Source organism: Bidens hawaiensis, unplaced genomic scaffold (assembly GCF_021521415.1).
Source record: "Bidens hawaiensis isolate Kalapana, Puna unplaced genomic scaffold, B.hawaiensis_p1.1 tig00000190_1, whole genome shotgun sequence".
NCBI classification, from domain to species: Eukaryota; Viridiplantae; Streptophyta; class Magnoliopsida; order Asterales; family Asteraceae; genus Bidens; species Bidens hawaiensis.
In genome coordinates, this window is record NW_027491020.1 from 7289979 (window position 1) to 7306661 (window position 16683).

Here is a 16683-nt window from a genome sequence, read left to right on the forward strand (position 1 = left end):
GCAAAACGCTCAACGCTTTATTTTATATAAACTTGTGAACTCACCAACCCCATGTTGACACTTTTAGTATGTTATTCTCAGGTAGCCGAGGCGGGCGCGCGGTATAGGATCATGCATTATCTGAAACGCTTTTGTTTATGCAAACTGATTTTAACTGTTGTTATGGGGTTTTAAGTCGTCCTGCGTGACGCAACTTTTATCTTTTGGTTTATTTTACGCTTCCGTACTTATTTTCATTTAAACGTTTTTATGGTTTGATTATAACTAATGATTCCAATCCTGTTAGTTCACACCCTCTGACGGTAAAACTCCGTTAGTGGATTTTGAGGGTGTGACACATGTGACGGTCCTGAATAGTAAAAAAAGGTTGAGAAAGTCAGACATCAACTGGAAGATCGGACGTTAATTTACTAATGGAAAGTAAATTGGTTGTGATATTAGGAACGAATAAGACATCACGCAAAGGTAGATGCTTATTAATAAAAGAAGTTCCAGTTTTAGTGACGGCCGCCACCACCACCATCTTCCTCCCCATAATAATCAACACCGTCTCCCACCCACCACACCACCACCGTATTCCACCCGCTAACAACAACAACCCGCCACTCGACTTCCCATCCAACGCCTCCCAATTCCTCCAATCCAACGGCTTCAACTTCATCGCCAACCTCATCCACGTCTCGCCGGACCTCTTCCTCTCAACCCCCGAATCCACCATCTTCGCCATCCCGGACTCCGCCATGTCCAACCTCTCAATCCCACCATACTTAACCATCGAACTGGTAACCTACCATATATCACCCACCAAACTCACCTTCCAAGACTTGTTCAACAAACCCTTGCACACGTGCTTCAACACCATGTTCCAACAACACAAGATCTCCATAACCAAACAAGATGCTCAAAACCAACTTCTTGAAATCAACAATGTGTTGATCACAAACCCTAACATGTTCATCCATGAATCTTTAACCATCCACGGTGTTAGCGGCCCCTTCGCCTCGTTTAATTTCCACCCCCAAGAGCTTGATCTTCCCATATGCAACACTCAATATCCAAACAGCACTGTAGTCAATAAACTTGATTATACAAAGGCTGAATGGAAAATGGTGGTTAAGTTCTTGATATCATCCGGATACGCACCTTTCGCGTTTTGGTTAAACAATTTGCTTGAAGAGATTATTCAAGATCATCCGGATTTGCGAACAATGACGGTATTTGTGCCTCCCGTGATCGAACAGATGAGTGGAACAATGATGGGGAAGTTTGTGAGGGCTCATATTGTGCCAAAGAAGCATTCTTTTAAACATTTGGTGACTATGCAACAAGGTGAAACAATGGGGACTTTATGTCCAGGTAAAGATATTGAGATTACTGGGATTGTTGTTAATCTTTCTGAGGACTTGCTTTTGATCAATAGAGTGGAGATAACTTCGCCGGATTTGTTATCATCTAGGAGTTTTGTCGTTCATGGAATCGCAAGATCGTTTGCCATGGATGAGGCTTTCAAAGTGTAGCTTGTAAATCATTGATTAATATCTGTTTTTGATGTTTTTTTGATGGTAAAGTTTGTGTTTCTGTAGTTTCTTGATTGCCTACGTCTTTTCTTTTTTCTATGTGTGAAATCATTCATAAAGTTTAATAAAATCTGTACTGATTCTTGTTAAATATGGCATTTTTAACCAACCTAGCTAGTGAAATCAAGTTATATTTTAGTAGTCCATCCGATTATATCCGTTTTTTTTATATATATTCAGACTAAAATTGTTGATAATTTGTAGTTAACTACAATAATATATGTCACAAATACATATTTTAAACACCTATCCCCAGATCAAAATGTTTCTTACCAACATGTTAATCAGAATCAATCAAACATTTTACAGTAGGACAAAACAATATGAACTAATACATACTAGTACCAAAAATGACCATTTTAAAATGGCTAAAAGGCGTATACCGTTTGAAGCATTGCAAAATATAATTAAAACGGTTTCAAAACCAGTGTATATCCTAGAAGATATTCAACGGGTTGCAACTCGTATATATTATACTTAATTACGGGCTAGTTCGTTATAATGCTTTATTTACAACGGGTTCTTAACCGGTGTAAAGTACCAAATACAACATGATGTTAACCGTTGTTATGAAAGTATTTTACAACGAACATACAACTGGTGCAATAAAGTGATTACAACGGGTTACAAACCGCCGTTCTTTATAAATACAATGATTAAAGAACCAGTGGATTTATGTTTTAACAACAACTTTGTAATCGGTATTTTAATGGTTTTACAACGGAAAGAGAACCGATATTTTTATTTTTATGCATTTACAACGGCTTTGTAACCAGTATTTATAATGGTTTTACTAAGGAAAGACAACCGGTATTTTATGTTTTTACAACGTTGGTGAACATGTGTTTTGTTAATATTGAACCTTTACTCTATATGACGGTCTATGTATTTAAAACGAGCTGTCACACCCCCAACTAATGCGGAAATGCTGGGGCGCGAACTGATTGTTCATAGCTCACAAGGTACTATGATGCAATATTTAAAATTGACAATATCTATTTATTCAAATTAAATGATCCAAATAATTCAAACAAACAAAATACATAATCTTCAAATAAAAGCAAAATAGAAATTCAAATTCAAATTTAATTGTCTTGATAATTTCTTCTAACTTAATCATCCATAGTTCTTCACAACTTGCAATCAAGTCAAACGAAACCTGCATATGCGTATAAAATAAAGTAGATTTGTCAAAACAAGGTTGAGTGAGTAAAACATCATCAATTTAAATATATTATAATATAAAAACACAAAACTGCCCTTCGTGAGATAAACAATTAAGTCAATGAGCAAATAATCAGTTTCGGTAAAACCACTACCTTGCGAAGTGAGCTTTGACTACTACGACAGTCGTATGATCATAATAATAATGTGATTATGATGGACCTCTCCGAATGCAATCAAATAAACAATTAAGCAGGTAACCAATAATTAATATGCACACAAGATTAACAGTTTGCTAATATGGATACTAAGTAATATGTAAATAGGATATGGTACGCATTTGTCCCCAAACAATTGAAAATAAGTAAAAAAGGTGAGTTACTCACCTTATCAATTAAGCAAATGGGGAAATAAATCGATAAGAAATAATATAAGCCACGCTCTACGGGAATTTCCAACGAGAAATCCTAACTAAAAGTGATAAAGGGAAAAATAGATAAAGACTAAAACGGATTCTATAAAGATTCAGGATTTGATGATGATCATGTGTATTTATGAAATAATAAATTATTTAATTTATTATAAATTATAACGATTACTTTTATTTGATTATATAAAATCTAAATACTATATAAAATATACTTATTCATAAAATGCTTAGATTAGAAATCATATTAGATAATAATAATATATGTTTTACATATTTATTTTAATCAAAAACAAATTAAAGTTTCATTTGATTAAATACTTTATTAATTTATAACACATTTATATATATATATAGGGTTAGTATCATTTAAGAACTCTAAAAAAATTAAGAACTCTTAAGAACTCTACACAACCAAACATTTTTTTAATTTTTTTTATATATTAACATTATTTAAGAGTAGTTTTATCATATTTTATATAAAAATTTTTGATTACGTATATAAATAACAAGTTTACATATGTGTAAAAATTATGTACTAACTAATTTACATATGGTGTAAAAAAAACATAGATATGTATAAAAACTAATTTTCAAAATTGTAATCGTAAATATAGATATAAAAAATGATAAAGCTACGCTCAACTAACATTAACATACAAAAATTTTTATAAAAAACGTTAGTTTTTAAGAGTTCTTTCAAGTTCTTAAATAATTTAAGGGTTCTGTAATGATACTCATATATATATATATATATATATATATATATATATATATATATATATATACATTATAATATATATAGGCAACCTTTCACATTCTAAATTATAAGAAGACCGCCGTAATATTAACTGCCTCATTATTTCTCCGACAAGTTTCCTGTGTAATTGAATATCTCCGGCACATTCAAGCCGTCATCAGTTAGGCTATGTGTAGTGGAGGGGCTACAAATGGGGGCGAATTGTGACACGTGGCGCCCAGTCAGCAAAATGGGTGAATTTGTTTTTGGGGTGTAATGGTGTAGGGGCTACAAATTGGGCCCACGATATCTTTTTTATTATTTTCTTTTTATAATTAAACTAATCAAATAAAAACAATTTCTTCAAATAATTAAATAAAAATGCATTAAAATTAAAAAGAAATACAAAAAAAAAATATATATAACTAAAAATATAAAAAAACATATAGCTCGGTTGGCGTACATGTTTAGGTTCGAGTCGGGAAATTGAAACGGATAGATCGGTTGGTTTAGGTTCATCGGGTTCCATTGTAAGTTCACGTTCGGTTGGTTTTGCGAACCATGGTGTTGACCGAAAGGACGGAATGGGTGGTTCGGTTGGTTCTGGTTGTTTCTAGGATTAATTTTGCATATACATATATATATACACACACAACATATATACATATACATATACATATATATATATATATCACACACAACATATATACATATACATATATATATATATACACACACAACACATATACATATACATATGTATACAATAGTCATATAATAATAATATATAATATAATAATAATAACCTTCATCTCCTCTAGGCGATAATTAAACCCCGCCCCCGCCCCCGCCCCAAATCGCCCACATATCGCGGGGGAGGAGCGGTGTTCGCGCCCAAATTCGCCCCTTTTCGCCCATAACTCACGCCCACTACATACAGACTTGTCGGCTTTAACAATTATGTTAATTGCTCCATCAATTTCACTATTCAATTGACGACCTTTCATCTCCTATGTCCGATTAAATAACAGCCATCATGTGTGTTCTGCACATTCCACTTTTAGGGTTTCAACTGCCGTTCGCATCACGAAAAACAGGTACGTTTATATCCTTTATTTTGATGCATGTAATATATCAATTAATACTGTTATATCAGTATACGATCAACTAATACTGTTATATTACAGTTTCAGATGTAGAAGATGATAAGAATCGACCCGCTCGTCTCTTCTCTTCGATTTACCGGTGAGTTCTTCGCTCTCAGATTTCATTCTGGGTTTTGATGTACGATTGCAGAATAATTTTTTTAAAGACTTCACTGTAGCAATTTTTCCTTTTCTTTTTATATATTTGTATATGTTTAACTAATAAAATCTTAGTAGTAATTTAGTTTAAACTGATTTTGGGTTTAACTTGAATTGAAGGGGTTAGTTATATTTTTAAGGTTCTCATTTGCAGAGGATTTGATTAGTAGGGTTCATAGGAAACCTGAGCTTTCTTATAATCGAGAGAAGGATGAAGGGTTTGGGTTCGCTTGGAGACTGGGATTCCATTGCTAAGGTAATGTTTTTTTTATGAATTTTGTTAAAAGAGTTTAATGTGATAATTGCCATTCATTTAATAAATTTATTTACAGCTCATAATTTTGACATATTTTCTTACTTAACAGCCGATTTGGTTTGGGTGTCTCTAAAATTGGCCAACGAGAAAACCTTATATATTTTTACACGTTTGCTTGAACTTGATTAAGTAATGTGTGTTTTCCATATTAAAAATTTGTGCTACCGAATGATACACGGACTGTGAAAAACATCCCCAAATATGCACATGCACAATTCTACATTGACATCATTTGAAATCTGTTTCAATCATATTTGCTAAAAAATACTATTCTTCTTGTCCAACTAGCTATGATAATGTCCCTCAAAAAATTAACAGATTAAGGTGCATGGTTAACTATCAAACATGTAGTCCAAATCCTTTTATGTAAGTCTTATTTAGTGGTCAAAGAATCAGGTTCTTACAAACTGTACAAAAAGCTAATTATTTAAGGGTAAACTTTAAATTACCTTTTTAACCATTTTTAACTTAAACGAAACATCTCTCATCCGTCATGATTATGTTTCAGTTAGAAGGAATTGTTGTCCGAGCTGCAGAAAAGTTACAAGCACTTCAAGTGGAAAGAGGTTTGATATGTAAAACATAGTAAAGTTTATATGTCAACTAATTATATATTTCTATCATAATATTTGGCAGGTTTTGTCAAATAACACAGCGAGTTACTAACATGACAGATCACTTCTGTTTCAACCATATGGCAGCCCACCATGACAGACATATGCCATGGACTTAGAAAACGAAATAAAAACAAACAGATGGTCTGATTTGAAACAAAAAATGGGGAATCAAAAATATCATGAATGGCACGATTGCAAATATGTTGATGATGACGTGCACGAATGTAGGGAGGATAGCAGTGAGATTGGGGTGGGTCCCGCTTCAACCGTTATCTGAATCACTCTAACTGCATACTTTGGAGATGTAAGTAATAATACAATAAATTTGTATTTTTTTACAAAAAGTTTTTGATTTCTTTTTACGCAGGTACCCTGTGTTAGAGTCGATTAAGAAATATCTCTGGCCTAGACTGTGCAAGCTGGATCAGTTGACATTGTAACCAACACTTAATAATTTATTTACTTAGAATGTTATACCTTAAAGTTGCTAGCTTTACTGATTAACATTTGGTTTAATAACAGTATGAGCTACAATACCAAATGATCACATTTGGAAAGGTTTTTTGTACAAGGAGTTAGCCAAATTGTAATGCCTTCCCTATGAGAGCAGAGTGTCGACACTTTGCAAGTGCCTTTGCAAGGTATGTTAATTGTTAAATAAGTTAGGATAAAAATTTCATGTCACAATTCTTTTTAAGCAATAAATATAATATAAGTAATATCTATATGTTGCAGTTCAAGGCTTGCCTTACCAGGGCCAGAAGAAAAAAGAATGGTACCTTCAGATGCACCAAATTCAACAAATGCAACGTTTCCTGAACTGATTATCACTAATTCATTATGTTTTGACCCGTTTCATTTTAATACACCATATTTTGACTCGTTTACATATCAGTTATCTATATTTTGAACCTTTTCGTTTTAATTCAATATGTTTTGACCTGTTTCATTTTAGTACACCAGATTTTGGTACGTTTCATCTTAAAACGACATATTTTGGCCCGCTTCATTTTAATTCAACATATTTTGACCCGTTTAATTTCGTTTCCATGTAATTTGATCCGTTCATATATTGAACCGTTTCATTTTAATACACCATATTTGAACTTGTTTACAGGCCCTGCTTGCGGTGCGAGCATATAATGTATATATGTGTGAACCCTCGGGTGGGCAAAAGTAAAATTGCACTAATTTTGACGTTATTTTACTAATCTCGTGAAAATAACGTTAAAAGTGGCGGAAGGTTAATCAGGCATCATGTGGTGGCGTTGATAGCCGAAAGACAAGGGCACATGCACCGATCAGCCGGTGTCCCGATGATTGAGTGCTATGTGCCTTATGTCCAAGGCTTGATGCAAAACTACTATCGAGCCGGGGTTCTCACCGGAAGCAGCCTCTCTATCCCTATGGGATAGAGGTAAGGCTGTCTACATCTTACCCTGCTCAGACCCTACCATAGCATTGCTATTGGTGGGATATACTGAGTACGATGATGATGATGATGATGAACTTGTTTACATATCAGTTGACTATATTTTGACTTCTTTCGTTTTAATTCACGATGTTCTGGCCCGTTTCATAATTTTAGGTGCATTTGTTCATTCTGAAATGGCAACGACTATGTTTGTACTTTTATGCCCCACTATTTTCAAGTTATAGAAAGTAAATAAACAACTACCGGAGTCAATTCTCATCTTTGTAGACTCCCCTCCACCCCCTCTCTTTCTCCCTGGCCCAACCCACCATTTATTTTTATTTATTTGGCAAACTTTTAACTTGCTGTATTAATGGCCACTACCCAATCTCGTCAAAAGCGGTTCTAAACTGAACCAAACATACCCTTTTAATCACCATTTCTAACCACAAGCCGTCTTAATCCAAAGAAAAAAAACATTTTTTAGTCGGTCATCCTTTATAAGAACCTTTTACAACCTGAATTTTGTTTTGAACCGTTACCCCCAAACTAAAATAACCTTTTTAATCGGTTTGCCTTGACTAGAGCCCGTTCCAACCTGAATTTGTTTTAACCCAATACCCCCATCTCACATTCAATATTGTCTTTTTACTAAAAGGATGGGTATAATGGAAATTACAAAATAGAAAGGTTAAAACTTTGTTGTTATGTCTAAAAGGAAAAACTTCCCCTTCGTTACATAAATTAACATCGCGAAACACCCCCTGATTCGTTAACATCCCCTAACGAATCAGGAGGGAATACATTATAATGTCTTAGTTCGCTAACATCCCTAGCGAACTAGACTTAACCTTAACGAACTAGATAATATATTTATTACATTAAACATAAACAAAATCGTTAACGTTAAATACAAAGACTCAAGACGCAAAACCGTGCACTAGCAAATCATGATGATACATGGATAGCTCACTAACTAAGTTTTTTTTATCATTATTCTTATTATGATTTATTTTATTTTATTTTCATGGATATCAAGGTTGTTTTCTTTTTTTATTAAAAGGAACCATTGTGATTCATGAACTCTTAATTCGCTTTCTTACCATATTATTAAATTATATTTTCATTTAAAGATAAAATTACAAACGATTAAAATCTTCAACCTCAAATTCATTTAAGAGTTATTCATTATTATTTTCAGGTGTCAATTCTTATGTTACCAAAAAAAACCCTTATACATTTACATAAATTACACGAAGCTCACGAAATTTTACACATTTTGTCACGCGGCATGTCTTCTCTTCTTATTGACCTTCACCGTCGAACCGGTAACTCAGGCCGTACTATATCATCCCGCATTGCTAGAGGAATTGTGGAAGCTCTTCCAACCCTCATCGCCCAACTTTAAGCCTTTAATGCCGCCACCACACCCACAAATATCAACCCAGTTGCTTGTTCCTTCAAGCAAATCACCAGTGCAAACACCGAAACCACGCCCTAACCAATTTGGACCCATCACCAATCCAAGATATCCAAAGTCAATGAAAAAAGGCCCTACAATAGAGCATATCCTTTTTGTGACACGTGTATTTTTCACCACCCTACTACCACACACTGTCGAACATGTCTCAACTATGGTCACTTCGGCCACTTCATCAACTCTTACAGAGAACCTATACAAGATCAACACAACTCTACTCCCTCACAACCCGTTATTCCACCGTATCACCAATCATATGCCCTACCTTATGCACTCGCATCTCTAACTATGCGAGCCTGCTATCATCGCGGTGCCAAAACTATCTTCGCAAAACATGTCCAAAACTCGTTTACCAAATCCAAACTGACCCAAACCACACCAACCAACCAACTCCAAGTATACAAAGCCCAAACATTCCAACCACAAGCCCAAGATGATCAAGCCCAACCAATGCAAGTCCAACCCATTCAAGTTATTCAACCTCAACCAAACCAATAAGAGCATGCTCAAATGACCCAAGACAGCCAGGGTGCGCAAGGACGTGTATACTACATCAACGACAATGAATTTCAGCTTAGAAATCATGGCACCACCTCACAATAGTCCTTATGCCCAAGACGTACCTATCACGATAAGACAAGCGCTACGAGCTACATTTTTTCCTTTTCGCATTTATTACTTTTGTCTTTGTTATTTTAATTTGAATAATGTCTCATTCTACTCAAATTTTCAATATCTATCTATACAATATAATAAATAAAGGTTTTCTTTTGTCATATGTCATGCTCTTATGCTTTCTTCCCGCCTCTCAATCCTATTAACTACACATTAATTATTATATTTTTGTAAGTTCTTTATATATATATATATAGGTATTGGATAATTTTATAAGTTTTTTTTACAGCGAGAAGTGCGAGAAGTGAAGGTGTAACTCCATTAATCCCTAATTTCACTCCATTTCTTATGCGTAGGTGCATTGTGTAGGTGCATATGTATGTGTGTAGGTACTTATGTTTGTATATGTGTATGTATGTTTGTATATGTGTATGTATGTTTGTATGTGTGTAGGTACATAGGTTTGAATGTGGCTCGGTACATTTATATGTTTGTTGGTAGGTTTGAATGTGTAATTAAGATATAAATACAACCAACCTATATATATGTATGTAACATCATATGAAAGGGAGTGAAAATAGAGATTAATGGAGTTATACCTTCACTTCTCGCACTTCTCGCTGTAATATCACTTCTCGCAAGATCCATCATATATATATATTTTATATGTTTTTTATTTTTTTTATTAATGATTTCTATAATTGCTTTTACAAAACATATTATTTTTAGAAAAGCTTAGTTTTGTTTATAAAACCATTTTATAAAATGAAAATTTTCATTGTTTAGCTTGTAATCTAATATAAATTATATCGTTTTTTTATATATAAGTAAACTAATACAGATATATGAAATATTTCAGCTCCTAAAACATACTCAGCGGGCCATTGTTAAAAACACGTGGATCTTTAACCGAACATGACCCGCCTTCTTTTCACTGTAATCTATTTCTTTCTATCCATATATTACATAACTTAAATTATTCAACACATGTAGGACATGGGTACCTAACCTAGTTATTAATGAAATCATGTTTACATTTGACACATCTATCTTCATTTACTCTCCTCATGAAACTCGACACGCATCACTCATACCATCTATAGAATTATATTTGTTTGCTCATGCTCATATCAATCTAACGAACTATGACCGGTGACCCCAAACGTAATTGAATGAAAATACCGACTTTTTTTTAGTACTTGGTTTTATTGGTGTTTGAGACTAACTTTTTATACATTCATTAATTATTTCAAATTATTTAATTGCATTATCTATTTTATTATATAATAAGATTTAGTGGTCACATTAATATTTTGTTTTCTTGTGAAAAGTAATAATTATATTAATATAAATTAATAAATTATTATTATTATTATTATTATTATTATTATTATTATTATATTTTGATGCGTTACAGAATTTAGGAACTATCATATTTTGTTTCAAGCAACTTATAAATAAATTTAACTAGTCAGTTATATTTATGTCAAAAAAAAAAAATTTTAAGAAACATAACATGGTACTACATAAATAATATATATATAAATATATATATTGAAACTGCTAGAAAATAGAATCACTTTTTGTACACCATATGTTATTTATCATATAAAATTTTAAGTTGATATTAAAAAATTGGCAGGTATTATTTCTTAAACGAAAAGGTTATAAAACATCGTCTTTCTCACGAATGCCTTATATTATTGCGAGAAAAAAAATGGATATATAAGTGGTAAAGAATACATATTGTAATTTAAAACAGTTTACTTTCAACCAAGCTTATGTAATTTCTTTTAGATGTGTTTTAAGTGTTTAACCTTTCAAATTTTTATTGTTTTATTGTTAGTTTTATTTTTTTATATTATTATTTATTATTATTATTTTTTTCTGCCAATTGCTTCTAACCTTAAGACTTTGTTGACTCATTTGAGTATAAATATATAATAAAATAGGGGACATGCCTTAGTATTCACCACACAACCCATAAAAAAATTTTTTCGTTCCCAATTTTATTGTAGCAATCTCGCATTTGTTAAGGAAGTTTCTATACGGGTTTAAGAACCAATTTAACCGAGAAAATATCACGAGGTTACCAATTTTAGATTACGCGTTGTTTACCCTATTTAAAACCGACCCTCACACTCCTTTTTCGAAGCACACAACAATCCCCACTCTTACCATCACTCGAAATCTGTCTCGGTTGTGTACTTGGTTAAGGCATAGCTATCTAATAAGAACCTAATGTATTTATTTTATTAATTTTTTTTTATTCTCATTTATGATTTATCATTAACTAAAAGCGAGTGTCTCCAACTTAAACCCTCACTGTAACGGTTAAACTTCCCCGAGAATAACCTTGTTAACGTCTTTGTGTCACTATTTCACTTCTCTTGAGTTTTTTTTTACAGTTTTAGACTTTCATGACCACGATGTTTCATGTATTAACTTAACTATTATGATAAATACTCTCGCTACTATGTTATTCTTAATAGCAAGAATATTCTATTGACTTTAATACTACATTAATTTATTTCATCTTTCAACATTCTATCTTGATACTCTTTGATTCTAGAATTTCATTATTCAATTATTTCGGGGGTCATTGTTAACTTTGGCGTTACATTGTTCATCTTGATATTGACTTCAAGGGTCTTCTTTAATTTCAATAGTCGGTAAATTCTGTTTCGCTTTTATTTTTAAAAAATTATATCTAGATTAAAAAAAAATAATCTTAAACATGTAAGTATGGTTTTAACACACCCAACGGAATGAGTCATGTGGACCATGCGATGAAATAGGTAATTATGAGTGCACACGTAATTACTAAAATCCTCACATGGAAGTCTTGGTGGGTACGTTGGGTGTAAACAACTCTTAATAGAGGGACTATAGGACAATGGTACACATGATATATAATATGACAAGATCATGGTGGATACGCCGCTGTTACATCTTATATACAAGTGGACTTGTCATATTACCCATTTGTAGCGTTTTTCGTGTCATTCAAACCTCTGTGTTGTTTTATTTTATTGCAAAAAGTATTTTTGTAGGGTGGTTTATTCTTATAATAATTTTTATTTTATTCTAATTTCGGGACGAAATTTCCAAAAAGTTGTAAATATTGTAACATTCGTAAATTTTTGGGCCTGAAAACCCGGCCCGTTTAAAATTTCTTTTAATGTTATTTTATTTGGTTTTTAAATGAAAAGATATTTGTGTTATATGGAAATGGCTAAAAATAAAAGGCAAAAGGGAGTTGTTTTGTAACTTAATAAGTATGAGGACCATTCTTGTCAAATCATGGTAGTTCATTAATAGTTTCTGCAAATATGTTACGTCTCTCAAATAATCGTCCCCATTTCCTAAAGAGAATCAAGCAACCAAATAAAGAGCCTTAACCGACCATTTATGACACGGTTTCGGCCCATAAGCGTAAACCTTAAATCAAGTTATCTTTTTTAAGCGATTACAGTTTTCAATCATTTCCTATTTGAGTCCAAATCCCGACCTGAAAACACAGAATTACCGAGATCGAATACTCGTTAGTTATTCTATATAAACCGACCCTCATAACTTTTTTTACGAAAACACCTCAACACACTATCTATCCCTTCCGCACTCGAAATTACAGCCTCAGTTATTGGACCTTTACGGCGCCGCTGTGGCGTTCTCCGACCAAGCTACCGAATCGAATTTAGCACCAAGTATAGGTAAAAATTATATCATACGATATTTTTTTAAAAGCCTTAACGTCTAAGGCACTTATTCTTGTCATTAAGATCGAACTTTATTTTAAGTGCTATTTTAAAAATCAAGAGTTGCTTGTAGCTTATCTTGTCTACTTTTCGATATCAAACAAATGGGAAGTGGGTTCGCAACACGTTTTAGATCTGGTGATTTAAGTTCCCAACAGTTTTCAATACTTAATCAATTTATTAGTTATTGTTCAAATAATTGAGATGTATTATCCAAATGATAAAATTTTATAGTTAATATGTTAAAATAAGTTAACCCTTCTTGTTTATAAGTTACAGAATATTGAATTTTTATCAACTTATAAAGTATATGTGTTGTGAATAAAATACATATTTTGTCAAATAATTTGGATGCATAGTTTACCGCTCTAGATATAGTGTTTCTATAAAATTGTTGAAAGAAGCATTCTCTACTTGACACTTTATATACTTGTTAACAGTAAATTGAATTAATTTGAGCTAATGGTTGTTTATTGATATACAAACCACGGTCGTCGTCATGATTTCCATTTTTTATATATAAACAAGATAGGCTATTAAATACCAAGTGTTACGAATCCTGAGTGACCACCAACTACCAAACTAAAGCCACGCTAATAAATATAGGTTTCTCATAATTTACTTCCCACGCAAGGATTCTTGTTATTGGCTGTCACACCCTCGAAATCCACTAACAGAGTTTTACCATCAGAGGGTGTGAACTAACAGGATCAGAATCATTAGTTTTAATCAAACATCATAAGTAAAGTTTTTAAACCAAGAAACATTTAAGTGTAAATAAGTGCGGAAGCGTAAAATCATAAACCAAGTGTTGCGTCACGCAGGACGACTTAAAACCCAATTAATAACAGTTTAGAAAAACGAGTTTGCAAAAACGATAGAGTTCAATGTAATGCATGTTCCTATACCGCACGCCCGCCTCGGCTACCTGAGAATAACATACTAAAAGTGTCAACATGGGGTTGGTGAGTTCACATATATAAATAAAGAAAATGTTTGCGTTTAAGTGTTTGCGTTTTGCGTTTGCGTTTTGCGTTTGCGTTTTGCGTTACCAGATAATGTTAAGTCAATTATATATCGATAGGTAGCTAGCCTATACAACAAGTATTACCAAGAGTTCGACACCGAAGCTGACTGTTTATCAATTGCCTTGCCACCATGTCTATCCCGACCATGGAAAATGTGTTAGCCAAGATTACACCCACTCGACCTCCAGTCCAGTTTAGCGTTGGGTGGGGTTTGTCAAACCCAGTAGTACTACTCAACAATGACTCGCTATTATACAAATACTAAACAGTTCGATGTTATGAAGGACTTTAGTTGTTTCGTTTGCCACTTAGCCTTTACAAGTGATATATAACTAATAACAAAATCTAAAGCGTTTTGGAGTATGTTATCTCCCCCAAGTAAAAAGAGTTTAAAAGAGTAAAAGGGGAACGTGAAACTCACTGTTTGCGAAGAATTCAAAAACAAGTCAACCAAGAGATGCGCGTCACAGAAAATCCTCACTAGCGTTCTAAAACAAGAATGAGATTTTCTAAGTGTTGAAACTATTATTGAGTCTCTAGACTCGGCACATAATACCTATGCGTGAGATACGTTTCGTGTTTCGTTTGTGAATTGTGTGTGACTCAACAAACACATTGGTGATACGTTACATGTGTGAACAACTACTTACGTGTCAAGTATTGATATCGTACATTACTAGCAATCATTCCCCACAAGGGCAATTTAGTCCAAAAACATAGCAATTATCTAGCAACAAGCACGTTTCATGTATTTTCATATAGTTCAGCAGCTAGTTCTAACAAGACAGATTTCTACTTGAAAGATTACTCTATTAAACAGATCATAACATATCAAATTAATTCACCAAAAATCGTCACAAAAGCATACATGAGTTAGGTTTCCAGAACTATTTTTATTGTATTTTTATTCCACATAGATTTCTCACAATGGTCAAAATATTACAGTAAACTCATCGCAGTCAGAATCATGTGCAACAGAATGATATTTGTTATTCCCGTTAAATGGTAATTCCAATTAATGCAAGACCAATTGGGTTAGGTTCTTAACTCAACATGTTAACTTCCAGAAGTGAAACCAACCCATTTGGTCTTGTAGTTCATGAGATATGATAATTACAAAACATCCTAACAGTAGGTCTCACAATTCAGACTTGCACTTCAGTTTTGTAAAATAATAAAAGTTAACCTTTACCCGTCCAAAAATTACAAACTTGGACTTTATAGAAACTAGACTCAACCTAGTACACTGTAGTGTTAACAATATCGACCAATTACCAAATTAACATTCAGTTACAGTTGTCTAAACATAACTTACAATCTGTCCAGTACCAGTTTTGACCTTTGATCACATTTAAATCGTTTGAGCAACCAAAACACCTCCAAATCAGGCGTGGTTGGTTTTCTGAAAACTAGACTCCGAGCACTACCTTTTAGACTCATAAATATTCTAGTTTGGTTTTATATTTAACAAGTTACGCCTCGTTCAAGTTTAACTATCACTGTTGTCAAAAATCAGCAAGCACACACAATCGTCTAGCATACATCCTAAGCATACGACATATCTCCAATCATGCAATAAACATAATTATCCATAAAAATCAGTAGTAAACCCTCTAGGGTTTACGAACAATCAATGATCTTACAATCTTTCACCGTTCAAAATCATACATGATCATCTAAATCAATAACCGAAGCATAATCAAGCATCATCTAATCAAAACAAAGCATATGAACACTTGACACATGATTTACAAAATTAGGGTTTTATGTTTATACCTTAAAAAGGCAGAAACGAGTAAGAGGAAAGTGAGAGATGCCTAGAAACAAGTGCGGGATGCTCCGATTATGAAAAACAAGGTCAAAACGGAGGTGATATGGTGGTGGTGATGATTGCCGTCGCCAAAAGGGGGTGTGGGGAGGGGGCCCGATCGGTTGTAGGGGGAAGGGGTGGGGATTAGGGTTTAGGTTATTAATATGTTGTTTATATATATAATTATGTTACACTTAACCCCCTTAAGCTTCTAATTAATCAATTTCTAGCATAACATAGACTTTTGCATCTTGAGTTAATGTTTTACATATGAATATCAAATAACACATAAACCTAACACTTAATTCTCAAATACATATTGTTTTGATGTTTTTCGTTTATTCACCAATGGTTTGCGTCAACTCGTTTGCGTTTCGGTGCTATCCCGAAAGATTACATGTGTAGTGATTGTCAAGCGTTATTTAAAACCCTAG

The 16683-nt window shown here is 33.2% G+C and overlaps 1 protein-coding gene across 1 annotated transcript; it reads left to right on the plus strand.

Annotated features, from left to right (window-relative positions):
* The first annotated feature begins 413 nt into the window (after positions 1–413).
* On the plus strand, positions 414–1685 carry LOC143591604 (fasciclin-like arabinogalactan protein 21). Its single transcript, XM_077071787.1, has one exon. It carries the CDS (start codon positions 414–416, stop codon positions 1515–1517), a length of 1104 nt encoding a protein of 367 aa, XP_076927902.1. The 3' UTR covers positions 1518–1685.
* The last annotated feature ends 14998 nt before the right edge of the window (positions 1686–16683 follow it).

Excerpts from the sequence above, each read along its gene's own strand:
- LOC143591604 (XM_077071787.1), top strand. The coding sequence starts at position 414 with ATGGAAAGTAAATTGGTTGTGATATTAGGAACGAATAAGACATCACGC.